Raw genomic sequence first — 21,521 nt, forward strand, 5'->3', positions numbered from 1 at the left:
CATTCTTCGTCCCCTTCGAAACTTTCAACATCCCAAAGACGAGACTTTAGCGCGTAACCCGTGTTACATACGTTTGTCCACCTTCTTCAGGTTCCACCTTAACGAAATCGAGTGGAAGGCAAGGATTTAATAACGAGGTGTGGAATCGACTTGGGACGATCGATACGTCCATTTCCGATCGACGCTTGAAAAGATATCCGGCCGTAATAGTTTCGGTTTGACGGACTGATGGCCACGGGTCGAGAACCGGATCCCGATCCACTCTGACGCAACGAGTCGATATTTTAATATTCAACGGTCACCGATTCTCGGCCCTGTGAACCTCTAAATTGACGACGAAATGGGGGAAGAGAGAGAGAGAGAGAAAGAGAGAGAGAAGATAGCCGACAACAGAATTTTTGACACTTCGATATTCTATCCAATGGAACGAATTTTCTTCGAAATCTATCGTCAAAGTGACAATAGGAGGGATGGATTGAAAGTCAAAGTTTGAAGAGTGGTTTTATTATCGTGTTGAAAGTTTTAAATTGTTCGTGTTTTTTAATTTATTGTTGATTGGATGTTTAATGTGTTACAGAATTTTCGCTCGATGTCCATTTTGGAAAATAATGAATATGGTAATAAATGTTCATTAAACTGTAATTAAAACAGGATTGGACATATTATCGAAAAGAATTATGATTTATTATATTTTCATGCTGTATTGTTTCATCTTGATTATATTTGAAAGATAAATTATCTTAATATTTGTTATTTTATTATTTAAATATTTGTTATCTGTTACAAAAATATAAAGATGTTTTTATATAGAATTTCTATTTCCAAAAGCTATTTTTCTTTTGTCTAAATTTAAATGTATATTTTTTGATCTATGCAATTCTGGGATGAAATCTTTATTTTATATATATGTATTAAAATATTTATTAGATTTATTTTTTATTCTGTTTGAAGTAATTCTTCGTGTTTTTTTTTCTGCTTTAATAAAAACTGCCCAATCCTGTAGCTAAAATTACTGCAAAGAATAGAAAATAATATTCTTCTCGATACAACTTTTTTTTTTTGCTAATTATATGATATTCCAAAAAAAAAAATTTGTACTAAAAAAGTAGGTTAAAATAAAGTAAGACTAATATTTCTTATTAACAAAATAAGATTAATTAAATTAATGAGCAACGCATAGTAGGAACAGCAAGGGAAAGAATTTAAGTAGTATTAACCCGTATATAGTAGGACACGGTACTTCACAGCTGCCTACGCAAATTCTAACAAAATTCATGCACCTAAATTTTTCACATTTTTTTTTTTTTTTCCATATTTCAAAAAGACTTTATTCAAACAAGAGAAGAAAAAGAAAGGGAAAATTATGTTACCGTGAATAACGTTTTCAAAAAAAAGTAACGCGGAATAAGTAAGATTAATACAAAAGGACACGAACATAAATCGTGGCCGAAACTATTCTTGCGAGAAAAAAGGCATAATGCTTCGCCATAAAAAAAACTCAAACATCCGTTGCACGGCCATTTTTCACGGATTTTGGATGCTTCGAGCCAATCGATCTCGCAGATAATAAATCAACATCCACTGTACGATATTCAACCCTTCAGATTTTCAGAGTTTCTTTTTCTTTGATCTATTTATAAATCACGTTACAACGTATGCAAAACAGGAATAAATTTATAAATTTTAAACCTTTTCTTTTCAACTGTTGTTAAACATTTTGATTTTTCGAATTTAAAAAAATTGAAATTATAATTATAATTATAATTATAACAAACTTGTACATTTATTTTTATAAAATAAATAGAAATATTTTTATAAAATTGGAATAGGAAAAGGAATTAATGAAATGAAATAACATCACAGTTATTATTCTTTAGAAAGAATATACTGTGATCTTTACTAAAAAATGAAATATTAAAGATGCATAATTATATTAAATACCCTTCAAGAGTACAAATTGTGTCTTTACATTACACCCAATTATTCCTTTCTGCTCGATTTAATTATCTACTACAAAAATACACTCTTTCTTTTTCATTTTATAATATAAAACATAAGCCTCTCTAACTATGCTCTCAATCATCACATAAAAATTAAAGATTTAAAAAAATCAATAAATAGATTACAATATTAACGCACAACAAGCATAAACATCTCCTAACATCAATTCGTTTGTCCTCCTAACCCAAATTCCCGTCCTTAATTCGAAGAAAGTCGATCCAAATTTCCAAGTCTCATCCCCAGGATAAATTCGAATTGAAATCGCGTTAGGGGTGATTTTTTCTCACTGATATGCCTATGACTGGGCCCCGAATTATTCCATGTTACGGCCATAAATTTGGTAAATTTTGGATTGGAGGGCCAATCGATTTCGTTGGAACGAAAAAAAAAAAAAGGGGTGAAAAGATGAAAAACGTTACATCTGGTTAGAACTGAAGAATACCACGATTTACGGGCTGGAAACGCAGTAATCTCACTTCGGCTGGACCAAACTCATTATATGTATATATATATTTTTTTTTTACCAGAAGATTTGATCGTTTCAAAAGCAAATTCGAAAAGTTCTATTTCTATTTATTATTATTAAACTTCCTCGAAATGTATATATCATTTTGTTATACTCGTTTAAAATATTAAACTGATTAATTTTTTTAATAGTTTTATAATTTAACAGGCAATAAAATAACAGTAAACTAAATTAAATAATATGTTATCTTTCTTATCTTTTCTAACTGATTTAAAATTTCATCCAGCCAGTGATATTAATTTATATCAATACTCTTTGATAATATTCAACAAGAAATAGAAAATAACAAAAATAAATGATATATCTATCTTCACGTAACGTCAATTTAAATTTATTATTCAACCCTCTTGATGATATCGAGTGAAATAATAGAAAATGGGGTAAAAATAACCTCAAAGAAAAATATCACGTTTCAAACAAAAATCTTTACATAAAATCTATCCTTGACATCTATATTATATCACCTGGCGCAACATTTACAAAGAAGAATCAGAATCATGTCGCGACTCGTGTTTTCAATTCGATACAGAGATCAATATTCCCTTCGAATAATGATAAGGGATTCCGTTTGACGCCAAAATTTGTGCTCCGTATAAATGTTTAATTCATCGAGGAAGATGTTTGGAACGCGGTGCACTGGAACAAAGAAGAATACAGAAAAACACCTTCCCCGTATCCATAAAGGATGATGCTAAAACCCTCGACACATTCTTTGTCACTGAATTGTTATTAAAAAGGAAGAAACCACCAGCTCACACAACTAACGCGACAAAGTATGATAACATTATTTCTCAAGATTAATAATGTTAAATTTTATGCATATAATATATAAGAATTTTGAAATAATATCGATCGAGATTTGTTTATTAGATTATAATTGAAATATTGAGATAGTGTGATGAAAATATTTATATTACGTAAATTATTATTATGTAATATATAAAAGAAATTATACTAAAATCCTATTTTTCACGATAGGAATCTTTTTTAAAAATTCTTCTATTTTTCTGGATTTCGAGGTTATCGCTTTTTTTTAACTACTTAGTGATAATTAATTGTTGAGATAAAGAGGAATCAATGATCTGTAAATACTATTATAAAAAATTGATAAATATATAGCAAATAGTGAAATATCTATGACAAAAAAGGTTATCGAAGGAAAATTAAGATTGCCAAAATTAAATTTGTCTGTCAATGTTTGAAATATAATAAATAAGTTATTGTTAAAGAAAATTTTAATTTGTCGAAGAAAAATCGAAGATTTAAATAAAAGTGAAAATTTTTAAGTTGTGAACGCTTGTTGTTACAATTTCGAAGTATGTGTCCACATACTTACGAACAGGACTGTACGTCAACTTTGTCCCTCATTTGGTGAAAATTGAAAACCTTTGAGGAGAGAAGCATACAACGTTAACTACGAAACTCTTGCCAACGAACAGAAGGAATATTTTATGCGAGAATGTTGAGTAACAATTTAGTAGGTCCACCCTTTCATCGCGGCCCATCTCCTCCACAGAGGTCTATAGGAATTTTCTGTCAAAAATTCTCTCTTCCCGTCGCCCGGCTTCCCTTTTCTCGATTAGGACACAGAAGAAATTATTCATGATCAGCTATGTTACAAAACTCGCATGTTCTTTCTACAATCTCTTCAATTTTGAAACAAGATGCGAAACAACGGATGTAGATGTAAGTTTTCTCCAGAACTTAAAGGTTATTCGAGGGAAAAGAGGATTCGTCGATATTGCAGCAAATCATTTCGAGCGAATCATTTTTAAAGCTCGTAAATGCATTCGAGTTTTATCGATTTCGAAGATTTTACGATTTGACGTGATTTTATTTAGATTTGCACAAAACACAGAAATATTGGAAATATATTATTTTCTATCGAATTGGGCAAACTTATATTAATGTATTATATTTCAATAATAGTTTGATATGTACATTTCAAATAAACACCTTAAACCTTTAAAAAAAATAAATATTTCTCTAATTTACATATTTCTATTGTAAACATCATTTTATATATTTACTTTAAAATATAATTAATTTAATAATTAAATAAAAATAAAAATTTACTTTTAATTCTTTTAAAAATAGAATTGTATAATTATTTTTCAATAGTAAAAAAAAAAAAAAAAAAAAAACTTGTCTTTATTCACTGAGATTAGAAAATCATATGATACAAATTTATTTTTATTTTCAAAAATATTTAATTCATGACGATATTTCAATGTAAATTGTATTAGGATAAATACTAAAAGAATTGAAGATTAATAAAAATATATATACTAGCTAATAAATACTAATTGTAAAGATTATGAAAATAAATTAAGAAAATAACTAATTTTAGAAAATATTAATCAATAAAAAATTAAAAAAAGATCCTCCTCAAAATCATTCATATCAACAATTATTGGTATAATATTATATCTTTTTATAATTAAAATTAAAACAATTATTAAGTTAATTATCAATAATTAAATAATATAAAATAAATAACATAAAATTTTACATTTATTTCAATAATAAATAAGATAAAGTAAATGATATGATATATTCTTTTAATTTAAAATTGAATTAATTTTAATTATTAATAAAAATCTATTAATAAGAAACCTAAATTGAAAATAAAATATATTTCAAATAATAATTAAATAAATCATTTTATATATTTAATATATGTCAATCGGTACTCTATCATTCTATTCTCTCTACAATTCAAGCCAGAATCGTAACTCGCAGCCCCAATGGAATCGAGGGCAAAGGACAAACTCCGGAGACAACTATGACGACAATAAGTCATAGTGATTCTGAGTGAGGATATCTCGGTGTGACTAGACGCGTGCATACCGAATATACCGCAAGGCTAGTCTAAAGAGATAATATTGCCTGCCTCTAGCGAAGTATTGGCATTGGGCCAAATGGAAATAGATAAAAAGCCCGAAGGGTGGCAGAATCATCCCTCCATCCCTCTCCACCCATCATCCTTTACCAAACGGACAGATATACATCCGTATATATACATCCGTATACATACACAGAGGGATATGAGATATGCCACACCTCTATGTGCATCCGTACATAACGACCAAGTGTGTTATGGCATAAGCTACGGTTCTTTTCCAATGCCAAATTCTATCGATATACCATGAATCTCTATGTACTTATCGCGATGTTTGCCTTTAGAGACAGATATCGATTGGAGGCCTATTCGTATTAATTTGAATCTCATTTCATATGATTTAATAACGAGCATATGCATCTCGATAGAGTTATTATCGAGGATGTCATTATTTTTTATATGCGGTTCGTAAATATCCCCACCGAAAGTTAACCACATAATTTGCAAACAATGCGTGAGAGCATAAATTTTGAATTTTCACGGCATTATGCGTAAATTATTACACGGTCTATTGCACAGCGGTTTTGAATTTTCTTCAACCACATTCGAAAGTTAAACATTATTTCATACGATAAAAATCTACTACGGTATTGTAATATGTAGAAATAGCATGTATATATTATTACAGATATATGATTTTCAATGCAGTTACTGTTTAGTAATTTTTTATGTTATCGAAAGTTGGTGAAGTAATATTAATCCTCCTACCTTTTGACTGAACTCACTCTCATAGATCTGTTTCTCCTTGTCCAACTCAAGACACACTAAAGTATGCAATCTCTCTTCAGTCATTGTTTCGCCTGTTGCCTTTAATGCTGCTCTGATTCTACTTTCGTTGATCGTCTGTAATGAAACACGAATTTTAAATTTATGAAATTTTGAATACTTGAATATTTAATATGAACTTTGTAATAATATTTACCCTTGTTTTTTCTAATTCCCTCTGCAAGTTGCTTACTTTATTATACATATGCAAAACAAACAAATCAAAGGTATTTTCATCAAGAGTAATTTTTTTTTCATGAATATTGATATTAGGAAATAGTATCTGAAGTTCTTCGTTAAGATTTTCACGAGCCATTTTGACTTGTTTCCAATAACGCTCTGCCATATTCCCACATTCTATTTCCGTTTGATATTTTTTCTTTGCTTCGTCCACATCATCCATGATTTTCTTAATGTTTCTTCGAGCAGCTGTTTTCATATGCGATGGCGCGTCAAATTTAGGATCTTTGATTAAATTATATATTTTATTAAGTGATTCAATTGCTTCATTGGCAAGGTCTTCTGCTTCTTTAACGGCCTCTTTCTTCTTCTCAGTTGAATCTTTTAGTCTAAAAATATTTTAATTTATTACAAATAATATTAAGTAAAGAAAAGTTAAGAAAAAATTTTATACGCATTAAAAAAAAATACCTGTTCCAAATGGCGCTACCAACAGTGGCATGAAGACTTTCTACAACTCTCATCACATCTTTATTGTAATCTTGAATAACACATACTGCTTTTTGATAAGCTGCGATAGCTTTAGATGCAGCTTCACCACATGATGTTTCTAATTCCACCAGATTTGCTGGCATTAATTCCTCAGGTACATCCTTAGGAGGCGGCGTAGGTTTTTCGGCAACTGCAAACATAAAATATTTTATACGTTTATTTATATTTATTGTTAAAAAAAAAAAATTTGATATTTTAATAAATTTAAAAACCTACCAATTTCAATTTCCTCTCCTTTTTCTTTACTTAATCTTATTTCAGCATAAGGTTCATTAATAGGTGGTTCCTTCTTATCAATGAGTGGTACAAAAGTTGGTTTTGGTGCTATAGTACACACATTATTGTTAAATGTTAGTAAGCAAAATAATAACTATTCTAAATAAAACAATTTTTTATATAAAAATTTTATTAATTTAGTAATTAAAGAAAAAAAGAAGGAAGAAAGGAAATAGATTTAGGAATTATTAATAGGGCTCACGTATATAATCTTCAACTTGTGTACAATCTATTCTTTTCTGACCTGCTTTTTTTGAATCTCCTCCAAAAAGGGAACTTATAATTCTGAAATAACAAAAAATAATAAATTATTTATATAAAATAATTCATTTCTATATTTTTATTATTCAACTAAAAATTCAAATATTAAATATATAATTAAATTTACGTTTGCTTTAATGTTTCAAAGAATGTACGTATGAATTCAAAGTAGGATGATTCCTCCTGAAAGATGATCTGAATAGTCTTGTCTGTGCCAGGTATCCAACCTTCAAGATTTGCACGAAATTTTGGATCATGTTTTGCATAAAGCAATACACCTGATGCTCCTATTGCCACAGCAGTCAAAGTTAATACTGTTTTTGTGGTTCCTCTGCTTTTCTCCCTTTAATAAATATTGTAATTTATATTAAATTTATTTGATAAACATTTTGATATAAAAATGTTTTACAAATATATATATATGAGGAGATTTATTAAGTTGATTTAGAAAAATTATAATTATTTATAGATTTACCTTTTATTCTATGGTTTTTATTTTATTTATAAAACATAATTCTATATTCAATTTTTTTTTCTTTTTTTGAAAGAAAAAATTAAAATTTAATGAGTTCAATTATAATAACACACATATAATTTTGTTATATAATATACATAATATAAAAATGTTCTCACATTTAAACTTTCAATACCTTTTTGGTGTATCAGTTGAATACTTATGTATCGGTATTCGAGATATAAGTTTGACATCCTTGGAAAACCTAAAACGCACAATTATGATCACAAAATTAATATTTAAGTTTTTATTTTCATTAATTGATTTAATATTCATAATATTTTATTTAATTATACAATTTATATACATATATTCATTTTTATTTCCAATATTGTCATCAAACTATATAATAATTATATAATTACTATGTAATAATTATATAATAAATCTATAATAAACTTTTACAAAAAAAAAATTCATATGCAACATTTAAATATGATAAAACTTGCAAAATCATTGAATAAAATAGGTTGTAACAAACATAACCTAATCTAAACCTAAAAAAAAATTTAAAGGAATTTATATATAAAATTTTTTCTTAATGAACTTTTCTTAATAAAATATTATTTATGATCAAGATAATTAAAAACGACAATTAAATCCTCTTTTTTTAAAAAAACATTCAAACGACAAGTGTGACACTCGTAAAAATTACCAAACATCTTACCAAACAATCGGAAAATTCGTTCACTCACCTACATTCCTGGTCGTATTTAATTCGTGCACGTGTCTCATAATACCTAGTTGTCAAATACAGTCTGGAGGATCCATTCTTTTTGACCTGAAAGATCAACGGTGGCGATGAAATCGTCTGGAATTATGTAAGCTCCTAAATTTAAGCCATCTTGTCACACGAGGCGGGCAACCTTGGTCTTGTTTGCAGGAATATTCACTGACAACTTGCAAAAACATCGTCATCATGACATGACTACGATTTTTCACGCAGATCACGAGTTATATCTCGTCAGAATAGCAGCAAACAATAACGAAATATTTAATATCAATACAGGAGACGACGCGACAGTAATGTCTATCAGCACATAGTGAACGACAGTTTTTTCTATAATTTCTTCATATTTTTTATCAAATTCACGTAACGCAAAACCACCAAATCAGTATGGGTACAATCGCTTACTTTTTACTTACTTTACGTACCCTATTTAGACCGTTGCACGGAAATTTTAATCCAATTCGGAACATCTTTCGGGTGGCCGGTCAGGCAGCCAAAGGAAAAAGGGAACGACGGCACAAAACAGCTGGTTACCGACGGAACTAGAGGAAAAGAAGAATGTTGCGTATTGTTAGTATCGCTATTCGAGGTATGTAATAGAAACTTTTTTAGAAATTCACTAACACTCTTAATTTTATATTAAATGATAATTTAGTAGCTTCATTGTAAACTGTTATTCATTTAAATTCAATAAGTCATTGCATAATAATTATTGCAACTTCATAACTTTTAGGTTATGTTCACTTAAATTGAATAGCCATTTTGATTTTCTGACAGAAGGAACATTATGGAATTGTAAACAAGAGCGCGCTTATTAAATCTTTATATTGAACTTAACTTAATAGAGCAATTAATATCTTATCTTATAGTTTAAATTAATTTTTTCATGGAATTTTAATTACTTTTAATATAATTAATATTATTTTTGTATTTATATTTCAGCTTTGCATACCAATATTAATTTAACAAATTCTCTTGTTCCTAAACAATTACCTATTACGCAATGTATTCAACAAAGATTCTTTGGTGCATTTTCTTCTACAATTCATAATTGGAATAATGTTTCTCATATAAAGCAAAAGCCAATTCTTGGGTATGTATATTTAAAACAAATTATATATATATATATATATATTATATAAAAATAAATTAATATTATTTAGTCTCAATAATATAATTAATGTTCACAGTCACATAGATATTAATAATGTTGTACCTTCAACACTGGTACCTACAACAACTTCTGTTAGAACAGTTATAAAATATTCTAGACAAAAGGGTAAAAGAAAAACTGTGAAAGCCGTGCTTAAAAGATTCTACAGATTAAATTGGTAAGATTTTAATAAGATTTCAATAATGTATTTTATAATATTTATTAATATATATTTATTTATAGGGGTATATGGATCAGAACTATTGCTGGTCGTCATAAAAAATTATGGAAAAAAAATGCTAAACGGCGATATAAATTAAAACAGCATGTTTTCTGTAATGCAAAACAGTCAACTTTATTAGATAAAATGGTAAATCACTATTGGAGAAGACCACACTATTATGTAGATGATCCTTATACTCCATATCATACACGTGAAGAGTTTCCTTTCACAAGAAAACAACCAAAAGAATATTAAATAATATAATTTGTAGAAACTTTGTTAGAAAAATTTATATTTAAAAATAAAATATTTGTACTCCAATTTCCTTGAAAAATTCACTAAAATCATTAAAAAAATTCACCTATGAATATATTATATTTTATTTTTTTTAAAATAAATATAATATTCAAAATTTTCAAAATTATTTCATTTACAATGCTATCAAATTATAAATATTATATTTAGGATTAAAATATTAATGATTTATCATTTATAATGAAAAAAATTCAATCGGTTGCTTTCGAAGTTGAATCATTTTTTATCATGTCACGTGATTTCCCCTACTACAACTCAATAACAGAGTGGCGCAATGTGTTCACTTGTATTACTGTACTATATTAGTTGTAGTTCGTCTTTCGTGACGAGTACTTTTTCGTTTGTGATAATATTCTCATTTTTTTTTCTCTCGTAGGAACCATTCACAACGTGCGTTCCTATCAAACCGACACCTTATCAACGAAAAAAATGCCTTACCGTGGTAAATTACGATTACTTAGCAGAGCTTGCTTCACCTTCAGAAACTCGTGTGCCGAGAAAAGCAACACGCATTTCGCTGCTAGTAGGAATTTCTCTACCAATAGAGCGGTCAACATGAGGTAAATCAAATCTAAATCTATCCAAATTTTTAATGAAATAGCCGAAAATTTATTAAAATGATTAAATATTACATTTTAAATAATCTAAAATAGTCGAATTTCGCGCGACATTTTTGATTGGCCTGCTTCAGATTTTATCTGTGCATCTGTTTTCTATGCTTTCATAATTTTTTAAAGTAAAACAGACATAATTTGCTTTTTTTCAATAGCATATTTCAATATTTTTTCAGTCAAACATATCAAACTAAAAAATAGAAATATAATAATAATTGCATAAGTTGAATAGTTGAATACTGTCTGAAAGAATCAGTAATAAAAAAAAAGTAATATGCAGAAAAAAATTAATTAGATTTATAAAAGCATCTTTAGATTTTCATGTCTAATGAACATCTTAATATCTATTGTTAAATCAGTACAGATTAATTATGTTAAATTAATTTATAAAGAAAGACAATAATTAATTCGATTCAAATATCTGAATTCGTTCGATTAAATATAATTATATCATCGACACTAAGCATCTGAATATATATACTTACGACATACTATTCGAGCTGAACATAGTCGCATACAAATATATCAGTTAAAAAAGGGTTTGTTTAACGTAAATATGACGTCGTTTTAAAAAATATATAATAATCATAAAATATCATATATAACAAAAAGATAAATTAATATTTTAAATATTTTAAATATTTTACAATTATCTTCAGAAAAACAGCAAGTAGTATGAAATTAGATGCATTAATATATATTATTATACCTTGCATTTTTTAAGAATTCTTTGAGATATTAATATTTTAAGAATTTTTGTAATTAATTATTATATAACTATTCTAATATACTTAATATTTATCATATAAATAAATGTAAATAATTGTAATATAATTAAAGGTAATTATAATGGAAATTAATTATTTATAATAATAATTATAATGATTCGAATTTGATACTAATAAGATATAATATTCTTTAAATATTTTAATTTGATTACGATTACATAATATTTATGAGTAATATAATAAATTTTATTTATATACTTTCTGAGATATCTTATATTTCCATATAATTTTCTATAAATGGTTTTCTTTATTTCTTAATTGGTCGGTATAAATCTTATAAATTTTCGTTAGATAAAATACAGGTGGCAGCAGAATCGTTAATAAATTCATATATGCATTTGCGAATAATTTGCTTGAAATTTATTATTTTGTATCTTCTTTAATTTCAGAATATACATTTTCACTAATTAAGCAAAAATTAATTTTATTAATTAAAATTTTTTTACGATCTTTTATATCATACAATTGTATAATATAAATATTTTTATCTTTGTTTTTTGAGTTTATCTTTGTTTTTTTTTTTTAAACTTGTTGATCATGTATAAACACAGGATTTTGTTGTTTGATACTGATAACTTGAAATATACAATCTTATAGATATTAAATATGAATATTATTAATTATAAATATATATAAAGAAATTATTTTAAATATCCTAATAAATTTAAAATAATATTTAATATTATCTATTTTAGATACGATTATATTTTTTATTTCATACATATAGTTGTTATCTTAATTATATTTTTTATCTTTTTGTTACATATTTACTATTCCTTTTCAATTCATATTTAAAATATCAAGTAAAAATATTCTATATATTAAAATATTTCCAATTACATTAAATTGAAGTAGAAATATAAAAAAAATTTATCGTTATTTTTTAAAATATATTATTTTATCCATATAATTTTTTTTATCTATGGAAATTAAAAATTTAGTGGATTCCCATTATGATAAATTAGTATTTAAATTTAAAAAGAACTTAATAAACGTATCTTATCAAGTCATTAAACAGTATCGATCACTTACTTTTCGTACTGTATATAGTACATACATTTGATATAATATCGAAGTTTTGAAATATGTCATTTTATTTGGCTATATATCATTCTATTTGGCTAATAAATGCACATAAGAATGAATTTAAAAGAATTCTTTCTTTTTAAATTCAGTTATTCAGTTTTGCAAAAAATATCGCATTTTGAATAATTATGTTAATTATTATAATGAACCGTATTATTTATTCAATATAATATAAATATATAATATAATATAAATTAAATAATATAATAATATAATATAAATTAAAAATATTTTTCATTATTTTCTATTTATTTATTCATTTATTTTTTATTTTCATATGCAGAACTATTTTATAAGAGAAATATATTTGAATTCTATTTATACCATTAATCAAATGATGAAAATAACAAATGAATTTATTATATAAATCTTTAAATATTTCTTATGATTTCTTATAATTAGATACTTATCAATTTGATTAATATATTTTGATAATTTTTTAAAAACTATACAATCTATCAATTTTTATCAATTTTTTCAACTTCTAACTAATTTTCTTGTAATGATTTTTATGGATTCTGTTTTTCATATCATGAAATAATTTTCGGATTATATTTTTTTCATTATTTTGTTTTTCACAAAGATTTTTTAATTTTATGAAAGATTTTTTGATTTAAATGCGATTTTTTATTATAATATTTCCATACATTATCATATAATTCTTTTTTTTTTTAAATATTTATTTTTTAATCTTTATATTATTTAAACAACATTTATATTTTAATCTTTATATTATTTAATTTTATCATAAAATTTATTATGATTATGATTATGATATTTATTAAATTTATTATAATGCCTAATTTTCAATAGGTTTGTACAATTCACTGGTAAAAATGGTGGTCCTCAACATTTAGGAGTGCAACTTGTCCAAGGTGGTGACATAATCGCAGTTTCGGCGGTAGATTCGAGAATTCCAAATACATTGAAAAAATTTCTCGAGGGTGGTGACGATTTATTAAAAAAGGCTAAAAGGTAAGCTTAATTTGAGATGTAAAAACTCATTAGTGGAACTTATGATGCCACAATATTATTAATTAATACAAAAAATAATATAAACATTATTATCCATTAGTAAAAATGGAAAATATCTTATTTTAAAACATGATAATAAGTTAAAAATAATTTAACTAAAAAATTACGATTGATCATGATTCGAATATTTAGAATGAATATTAATTTTTTTATATTCGGTTTTCATTTTTTTATTTCTTTTTTCTTTTTATATATATAGTAATTATATTTAGAATTAGAAAAAAAATTTTAAATTATAAAAATTCTAAGAATTATTATAATTTATTGAATAAATAAAATATATTTCATTAGATTCAAAACAATTAAGACACTATAAAAATACCGCAAATTTACAAATACATGCTTGATGATTATATAATAATTTGAAGTTTCATATTATATTTTTAATAATAATTTAATTGAATATTTTGAAGAAAAAAATTGATACAATTAACATACAATCGTAATGCAATGTACACACAACTGTTATATATCTTTATCATTTTTAGTTTTTCAGAAAAAGTTTAATAGTAAACTTAATATCAATAGTAATTTTAACCTATTCGATTTCATAACCCACCATTTTGTTCCCAGGGAAGACGAGGTGAACGTGTTGACTATAATAGAGAGGTTCGTGCTATCGAAAGAACTTAGTGTGAAAAAAATTCTCTGTATACCCTTTAAATTTCTTTAAATTAAGCTTCTATAAGATAGCATTAATTTATTGTGTCTGTCCTTTTCTCTATGTATAATACTGAACAATTCTCCATTGTTCGTACGTAATGCATATACGATATTTATTTATTCTTTATTTTCTTCGTAATCTTATTCTTAGCATATAATTAAACTATATATAATTAAATATATGCTAAACAATATACTTCGAATTTTCTTCTGATATAGATCTATATTTCTTCGATCTATAATGTACACTTATCAGTATTATATAAAGTCAATGTTGTGCTAATATTTTTCTTATCTCGTGACTGTTTTAAATCTACCTATAATCTTGTAATCTTTCGCGGCATTAGCATTAAATTCTCATCTTACGTTATCATTTACTCTATTAGACGTGTCTTATTTCAGAGAGAAAACTCACAAACCGGACGATAGACGTTTAGAAAGCTCGTTCTTTCACGATCGCTAATTGGCCAGCTCAAAAGGACCGATTCCTGCTATCGATTACTCTTCTTATTTACAAACGATTATCATTTAAGCAAACATTGGTGCAGTACACTTTGAATATTAGACGATGTGGAATTTAGGGGTGGAATGTAAAAATGTAATATGTGTGGAATAGTTTAAAATTCTAATTTAAAATAACTTTCCAAAAATTGTAATTACATCAAAATATAGAAAATTTTTTATTTAAATCGTTTAAGTATGAATAATTGAAGAATTATTGCAGAGCAGTTATATGAATTATAATATATATATACATATTTTCTACATGAAATAATATAATCATTTTTTGTGCATTGAATCAATTTATTTTCATTCTTATTATATCTAAATGATTTATTATTTAATGTAATGATGATGTTTATTTAGAAAATATTACATTCATAATAATACTACATTCAATGCATAAATATTATTCATGTTTTGTTATATTATAATATTTCATGTTTTGTGCTTTTTTCTTCGGGTCCTTCACTCAATTATCATGATAAACATACTTACGCGATTTTATAAAAAAAATGAATTTTGATTGATTAAACAGTTTACTAAATTAAGTTTATTAAATTAATTAAAATTAACATAACGATGATAAAGAAAAAAATTAAATTATATTTATAGTTTCGACATAACTTTATCAAAACAGAAAAAAGGAATCATTTGATTAAATACACTTATATTGTTTCTCAAACACATCATTTGCATGATGTTTTTCCATTGAAAATCCTGAATGATAAAAAAATCCCCTATAACTAATTAGTATCTTCATAACTTATTTTATTATCGTGAATTTCGTAATTTATTTTGATCTTGAAATTATCAACATTGATGACTAAGTCAAATATCATTGTTGCTACTAATTTAAGCTATTGTTGCTCTGTTTGTGCTCAGTTGGCGAGCTTGCAAACTCTGAGTTGCCAGAAAATTCTTCATATGATATCTCTAAATGAAAATATTTGATATATAAAATCTTTCCATTGATCTTTGATTATTTGAATAATTCAAATTATGATATTATGATTATATTATTATGATATTTTATATATTTTCATTATTTTTTATATTTAATTTTTTATTTCATATCTTTCATATTATTTTTTTTTATTCGTTTAAATTATTTTTAATACTGCAAAATGTATACAAAATAAGTTATGCAATTGATTATATATATATCAGTATATTTAGTTTACTTAATATTTACTTATGTAACTACATTATTATTCAAATGTTACATTTGTACAATACAAATTATTACAAGTATTATTATAAAAATAAAAATTCTAAATATTAATAAAATGTCATTACAATGAAAATTGAAGAGTTATCAGTTGATCTTTGAGTTCAAATCGCCAACTAATATTTGTAATCTTTTTCCTTGTAAAACCAATCTTTCAAAGGGAAATTATATGAATAAATAATTTTTTATATTTTTTATATTATGCTGGTTAATAATAGTAGTTCATACTAACTTATTATTGTTACTCGAAATTTTTTACTTTTTTCTTAATCATTGTTTTTACAGGTGTATGAAAATTAGTTATACATAGGCAGAGTTGGACAAAATATTGTTTAAATAACAATTTTTTTTTTTAATCCTATTTGAGAATTGATTAAATAATATTGATTAATTGATTAAATAATATTCTTCAATTATTTTCAAAAAAATATAATTAATATCAAAAATATTTAATTATAAATTTTATTTTTTCAAAATAAGAGAAAACATAACATAAATCAATAATTTACTATTTAAATAATTAAAAAAAAATTATTTGATTTAAATATAACCCAATTCTGCCATTAGAAAAAAATATGTTTTATATTTTTACATTAGTTAAATAATTATAGAATAGTAGCAGAAGGACGTAGCGTAATACCGGAAGTGGAGGTGAATTTTCTGGCGCCAGTTACACGTATGGATAAGTTGGCTTGCGTTGGTTTGAACTATGTTGGTCATTGTAAAGAACAAGGTGTATCACCACCGGAAAGCCCTGTGATTTTTAGTAAATTCCCAAGTAATATCATCGGACCGCGTGATAATATTATGCTTCCACCAATTTCAGATGTAAGTATAATAGCGAGAAAATGTTGATTACTAAAGTTCCATATCATTGCAAAGACCGTCTCTATATTTAATCGAGATAATTATATAACGAGATTTAAATAGACTTTTCAACTAATTATAGAACAATACACAAGAAAAGAGAAAGAATCAGTGTATCAATTGAGTACAGAAATTCGAATTTTGTATTTTGTAAGATAATTATCTATTTATAAATTTAATTAGGAAAGTAAACATATTTGATTAAATATTAATCTGAAATATAAATTAAAATTAAAAATAGAAAGTATTAACTATAGGGAACTAGAGGAAAATTATTTGCATAAGTTTTAAATAGGAAAATTGATTAATAACATGCTTAGTAATATGTATGTAATTATCTAATTAGTAAATGATTAAAAAACAAAGTATATTAAAGCAAAGATCAATTCTTATTTATATATATGTTATATATGTTATAATTAATTCAATATTAAAATGTTTAAAACTAAATATAATACTATTCGAAAATTTATCAACTATTATTTTTATGATTATTTTGATAGAAAGTTGATTGGGAAGCAGAACTCGCGATAATAATTGGGAAAAAGTGTAAAGCATTGAATAACAATGAAGGAGAGGATTATATTTTTGGTTATACAGTAGCGCAAGACATTACAGCTCGAGATTGGCAAAAATCGAAAAGAAATGGCGGTCAATTTCTATTGGGCAAAGCCATGGATACATTCTGTCCATTGGGACCAGCTGTTGTTACTAAGGAAGCTATTTCTGATATCAACAATCTTACCGTAAAAACATGGGTAAATGGTAATATTAAACAAGATGGTAATACCAGCGAACTAATATTTAAGCCTCATGAAATCGTCGCTTATATTTCACAGTATGTATTATTCAAAACTTTTATACTTTTCCATTATGCAGATAAACTTAATTTATCAATCAAAATTGCTTAACTCCATTGTTCTATTGATTAATTCCTGTTCAAGAAATCTATTGCAGTGATTATGCAATTATACGTTTTAGATTTATGACACTATTACCGGGAGACGTAATTCTAACGGGCACGCCATCTGGTGTGGGATTCACTCGTAAACCACCTGAATATTTACAGGTAAAATAATTGAAGATTCATTTCGTATTATTGATTTTATATTTAAATTTACAACTATTTTATTGTTCTTTTTAGCGTGGAGATGTATTAGAAACGGAAATACAAGGTTTAGGTCGTTTGAGAAATAAAGTTCTCTGATCTGACGAATAAATTATGCTTGTAGAAAATATACAGGAGCGATTCGCCTTAAAAAAATTGAATATGCGACAAAAATAAAATCGACATCAGAATATTATGATCAAATTATGATGTATTCTAAATTGATTCAATGCACGAAAGAAATGATGACGATTCAAAAAACGCAACACTATCAATTTATTATTATTATTAACATAATGATAATAATATGAGAAATAGTTCGATGTAAAAATATCGAACATTTTTTAAAAAAGTGAAACTTAAATATGCACTTATAACATTTTGAGAATGTTATACTTATTATTATTACATTATACACGAATTTTATGTATTTATATAATTAAGAGAGACTGTTTTCAAAAATACAAACTCGTCTGAGAGTTTTTTTATAGATTCATTGTTTTCTATCGACATACTATGAATTTATATTAAAATATTTTTTGACAAATTCATTTAAGTGAGTATTTTAATTTAAAATTTTCCTTTATTGCAATTATTTTATATTATGTTACTTACCATTAAATAATGAATAACAAAAAATCTATGATTACACAATCTATAATAAAAAGTACAAATCATATATAAGATACAAAAAATATATTTGATATTCAATGCATTTTCTTATTTCATTTACATTCAGGAGTACTAAAAAGTATTCTTTTGAAATATCATTCTCAGTATTCTTTATTTTGAGCAATTCGATTTAGAATAAAATTTCAATGTTATTTATGATTGGAATTGGAACTAAATTTCAACAAAATTATATTTAAAAAATTGAATAAATAAGTATTCTGTTACAGAATATCTTATAGATATAAATGAAGTATATTTTATATATAAGTTGAAATAATATTTTTGAAATAATGTTTTTTTTTATTTATTTATTTATTTTTATTTACAAAAATTTGTTTTTATTAAGCAAAAATTAAAAATAAACTTTTCTTTCGTAATTATTTTAACATTTATAAGCATATTTTTATAATCAATTTTTCAAATTTCGAATCGATTAGAATACAATATTAATTCATAAATCAATCTTATTAAAAAATTATTACATTATAGATTATATTTCTAGAAATAAAATATAATTTTTTATTTTAAATTTAATATTTTCTGAATAGAAATTAAAGAATTAAATTGTTAAATATAATGAGAGTAATATATACATGTAATATATATATTAATATATATATTAATATATATTAATACATGTAATATATACATAGTATATAAAGTAATATATATATATTAGTATCAGGGACCAAGTGCATTTTGTAAACAAATTAATATTCATTTTTCGATAGGATAATTTTTAAAAATTCTTTTTATTATTGAGCTAGAATTTGTTTAAATCTCATTACTATGTCATGCATTATATTGAAAAATACTTGCATTATATTTTGAGATTTAATATATTCTACAAGATCGTCCTAGAAATTGTAAAATCAATACTGTAATATCTATATTTTTGACATTAAAGATTAACACATATTATAGTTTTCAAAGAGAAATGATGAAATTATGTTCATCAAATTAACATCCTGTATCTTGTATAATTATACATCAAATGTAAATTTAGACAAAGAAAAATAAGAAAAAAATAACAAAAAAAGTATAATAAAATTTAGATAAGAAGATTAAATAGTAAAAGAAGATAAAAATAGGCAAGAATTGATCGTTAGCACTATTTTATGAATACTAAAAATATCTTTTTCATAAATGAAAAGTAGAATAAAATAGTATAAGAATTAATCAATATTATCTTTTGAGTATTTTTAAAAAGATATTTTTGTCATGTTTAAAAGATAGCTAATAATCAATTTTTATTTTATTTCTTTTTTTATTTTTTACTCTTTTTATTTATATGTATTTCGGCACTCTAGAGATGGCGCTAATTTCCCAATTTTTATTTTATTTCTATCTTTTTCTTCTTTATTTGTTCTTTTTGTCTATAATTATATATATATTATTCTGCAAAATTTATACATTCAAAAAATGAATGTACATATCTAATTAATTTTATTATTTTCTTTGCCTAATATGGATTAAAAAAAAATATTAATTAAATATATTTGATTAAATTTTTATATGTATAAATTATAAAATATTTTATAATGATTTATAAATTTTTTTTATAGAACACATCATAAAATTTTTAGTTTGAAAATTACATTTGATTAATATTTTAACCAAATTTACGATTATAAATTAGGATTATAATATTTTAACCAAATTTAGGATATTAATCATATAGGATTATATAAAATATTTTATTAAATATTTCATTTATGAAAATTTAGTATCACATTCAAATTTAATTTCAATTCTAATCACATCTAATATTGTAATTATATTTTATGATTCGAATCGATAATAATACTAAAATAATAAGAGAAAAAACAGAGGATACAGAAATATAGGATAAAAAAATGCATTAAATTTTAAATATATTCTATATATATAATAATATTTAAAAAATAAAAAATTATAAAATTATAAAAAAATTGATAACTGTTGATAAAATAGAGTTAATCTTAAAGTAGTCTCTTTTTAGTTTCAGAACTACTCTGTAGATGTCACCAATAGTTCTACTCAATACTCAAAATTTGAACTAAATATCCTTTCCAATCGTTTCCAAATTCCCTTAATTATATTAATTATATCCCCCAATATTTCGAATATTAAAATTCAAATCCAAAATAACAAAAAAAAAAAAACATTAATCATATTACAAAATTACAAACATCAAACATCAAAATAACGAAAAATGTCTTTTACTAATTTAATTATCCTATCTTTTTCGTTCATCCTCTGTTTTTTTATTAATTTAACCATTTCATCTTTCATTTTTTTTTTTTCGAAAAATAATCAACGAACGATACTCAGAAGTATTCATCCATAAAATGACCCCAGAACACTATCCATCCACGCTCAAAGACGAGATCCCACAAAGATCCTCTATCTGACCGAGACTCGTGCACGGGACTTCATCAAAACGCAGTCAGCGGAGCGCACAGCTCGGCGCCCCCGGTTGTCGTCGACAATAGGTCGCTCAATGCTACCTAATTCGCAACAATGGCCCCCGCGGCCATATATTAATGGTCCGTGCCCGTATATATTCGCCGGCTGCC

At 24.9% G+C, this 21,521-nt stretch overlaps 3 protein-coding genes across 11 annotated transcripts in view; 2 read left to right on the plus strand and 1 right to left on the minus strand.

Moving 5' to 3' along the window:
• The window catches only part of LOC102681143 (MICOS complex subunit Mic60), a 58,149-nt gene extending 48,700 nt beyond the window's left edge, over window positions 1–9,449 (minus strand). For 3 of the 8 annotated variants that reach the window (XR_004151795.1, XM_006609197.2, XM_006609198.2), the window contains exons 1-9: window positions 9,124–9,449; window positions 8,673–8,758; window positions 8,114–8,182; window positions 7,591–7,806; window positions 7,405–7,487; window positions 7,143–7,250; window positions 6,846–7,056; window positions 6,352–6,763; window positions 6,138–6,272 (exon numbers count right to left, since the gene is read on the minus strand). Coding sequence is in view for 7 of the 8 variants with exons in the window: in XM_006609197.2 (XP_006609260.1) it covers window positions 6,138–6,272; window positions 6,352–6,763; window positions 6,846–7,056; window positions 7,143–7,250; window positions 7,405–7,487; window positions 7,591–7,806; window positions 8,114–8,182; window positions 8,673–8,758; window positions 9,124–9,177 (1,374 nt within the window). In the remaining variant the exon portion in view is untranslated. The remainder of the gene's footprint in view (window positions 1–6,137; window positions 6,273–6,351; window positions 6,764–6,845; window positions 7,057–7,142; window positions 7,251–7,404; window positions 7,488–7,590; window positions 7,807–8,113; window positions 8,183–8,672; window positions 8,759–9,123) is intronic. The other 5 variants (XM_006609192.2, XM_006609194.2, XM_006609195.2 and 2 more) reach the window with 5 other exon arrangements.
• Window positions 9,156–10,405, plus strand: LOC102681010 (39S ribosomal protein L35, mitochondrial). The gene is made up of 4 exons (XM_006609191.2): window positions 9,156–9,296; window positions 9,650–9,800; window positions 9,898–10,038; window positions 10,104–10,405. Exons 1-4 carry the CDS (start codon window positions 9,266–9,268, stop codon window positions 10,336–10,338), a joined length of 558 nt encoding a protein of 185 aa, XP_006609254.1. The 5' UTR covers window positions 9,156–9,265; the 3' UTR covers window positions 10,339–10,405.
• A 250-nt stretch (window positions 10,406–10,655) lies between these two features.
• LOC102681792 (fumarylacetoacetate hydrolase domain-containing protein 2A) lies at window positions 10,656–18,840 on the plus strand. Of its 2 annotated transcripts, XM_006609199.2 has the most exons (7): window positions 10,656–10,958; window positions 13,700–13,861; window positions 14,495–14,530; window positions 16,928–17,144; window positions 17,687–18,021; window positions 18,165–18,252; window positions 18,328–18,840. In XM_006609199.2, exons 1-7 carry the CDS (start codon window positions 10,828–10,830, stop codon window positions 18,388–18,390), a joined length of 1,032 nt encoding a protein of 343 aa, XP_006609262.1. In that variant the 5' UTR covers window positions 10,656–10,827; the 3' UTR covers window positions 18,391–18,840. The 2 variants fall into 2 exon arrangements, with proteins under 2 accessions (XP_006609262.1, XP_006609263.1); XM_006609200.2 differs by lacking the exon at window positions 14,495–14,530 and having other exon boundaries at window positions 10,657–10,958.
• The last annotated feature ends 2,681 nt before the right edge of the window (window positions 18,841–21,521 follow it).

The sequence above is a fragment of the Apis dorsata genome, unplaced genomic scaffold (assembly GCF_000469605.1).
Source record: "Apis dorsata unplaced genomic scaffold, Apis dorsata 1.3 scaffold_52, whole genome shotgun sequence".
In the NCBI taxonomy this organism is placed as follows: Eukaryota; Metazoa; Arthropoda; class Insecta; order Hymenoptera; family Apidae; genus Apis; species Apis dorsata.

What these genes read in the sequence shown, in the direction of transcription:
- LOC102681010 (XM_006609191.2), top strand. Translation starts at nt 9,266, where the DNA reads ATGTTGCGTATTGTTAGTATCGCTATTCGAG. An exon ending in AAGCAAAAGCCAATTCTTGG is followed by an intron (nt 9,801 to 9,897) that starts GTATGTATATTT and finishes TAATGTTCACAG; the next exon opens with TCACATAGATATTAATAATG. An exon ending in AGATTCTACAGATTAAATTG is followed by an intron (nt 10,039 to 10,103) that starts GTAAGATTTTAA and finishes ATTTATTTATAG; the next exon opens with GGGTATATGGATCAGAACTA.
- LOC102681792 (XM_006609199.2), top strand. Translation starts at nt 10,828, where the DNA reads ATGCCTTACCGTGGTAAATTACGATTACTTAGCAGAGCTTGCTTCACC. An exon ending in AATAGAGCGGTCAACATGAG is followed by an intron (nt 10,959 to 13,699) that starts GTAAATCAAATC and finishes AATTTTCAATAG; the next exon opens with GTTTGTACAATTCACTGGTA. An exon ending in ATCGTCGCTTATATTTCACA is followed by an intron (nt 18,022 to 18,164) that starts GTATGTATTATT and finishes TATACGTTTTAG; the next exon opens with ATTTATGACACTATTACCGG.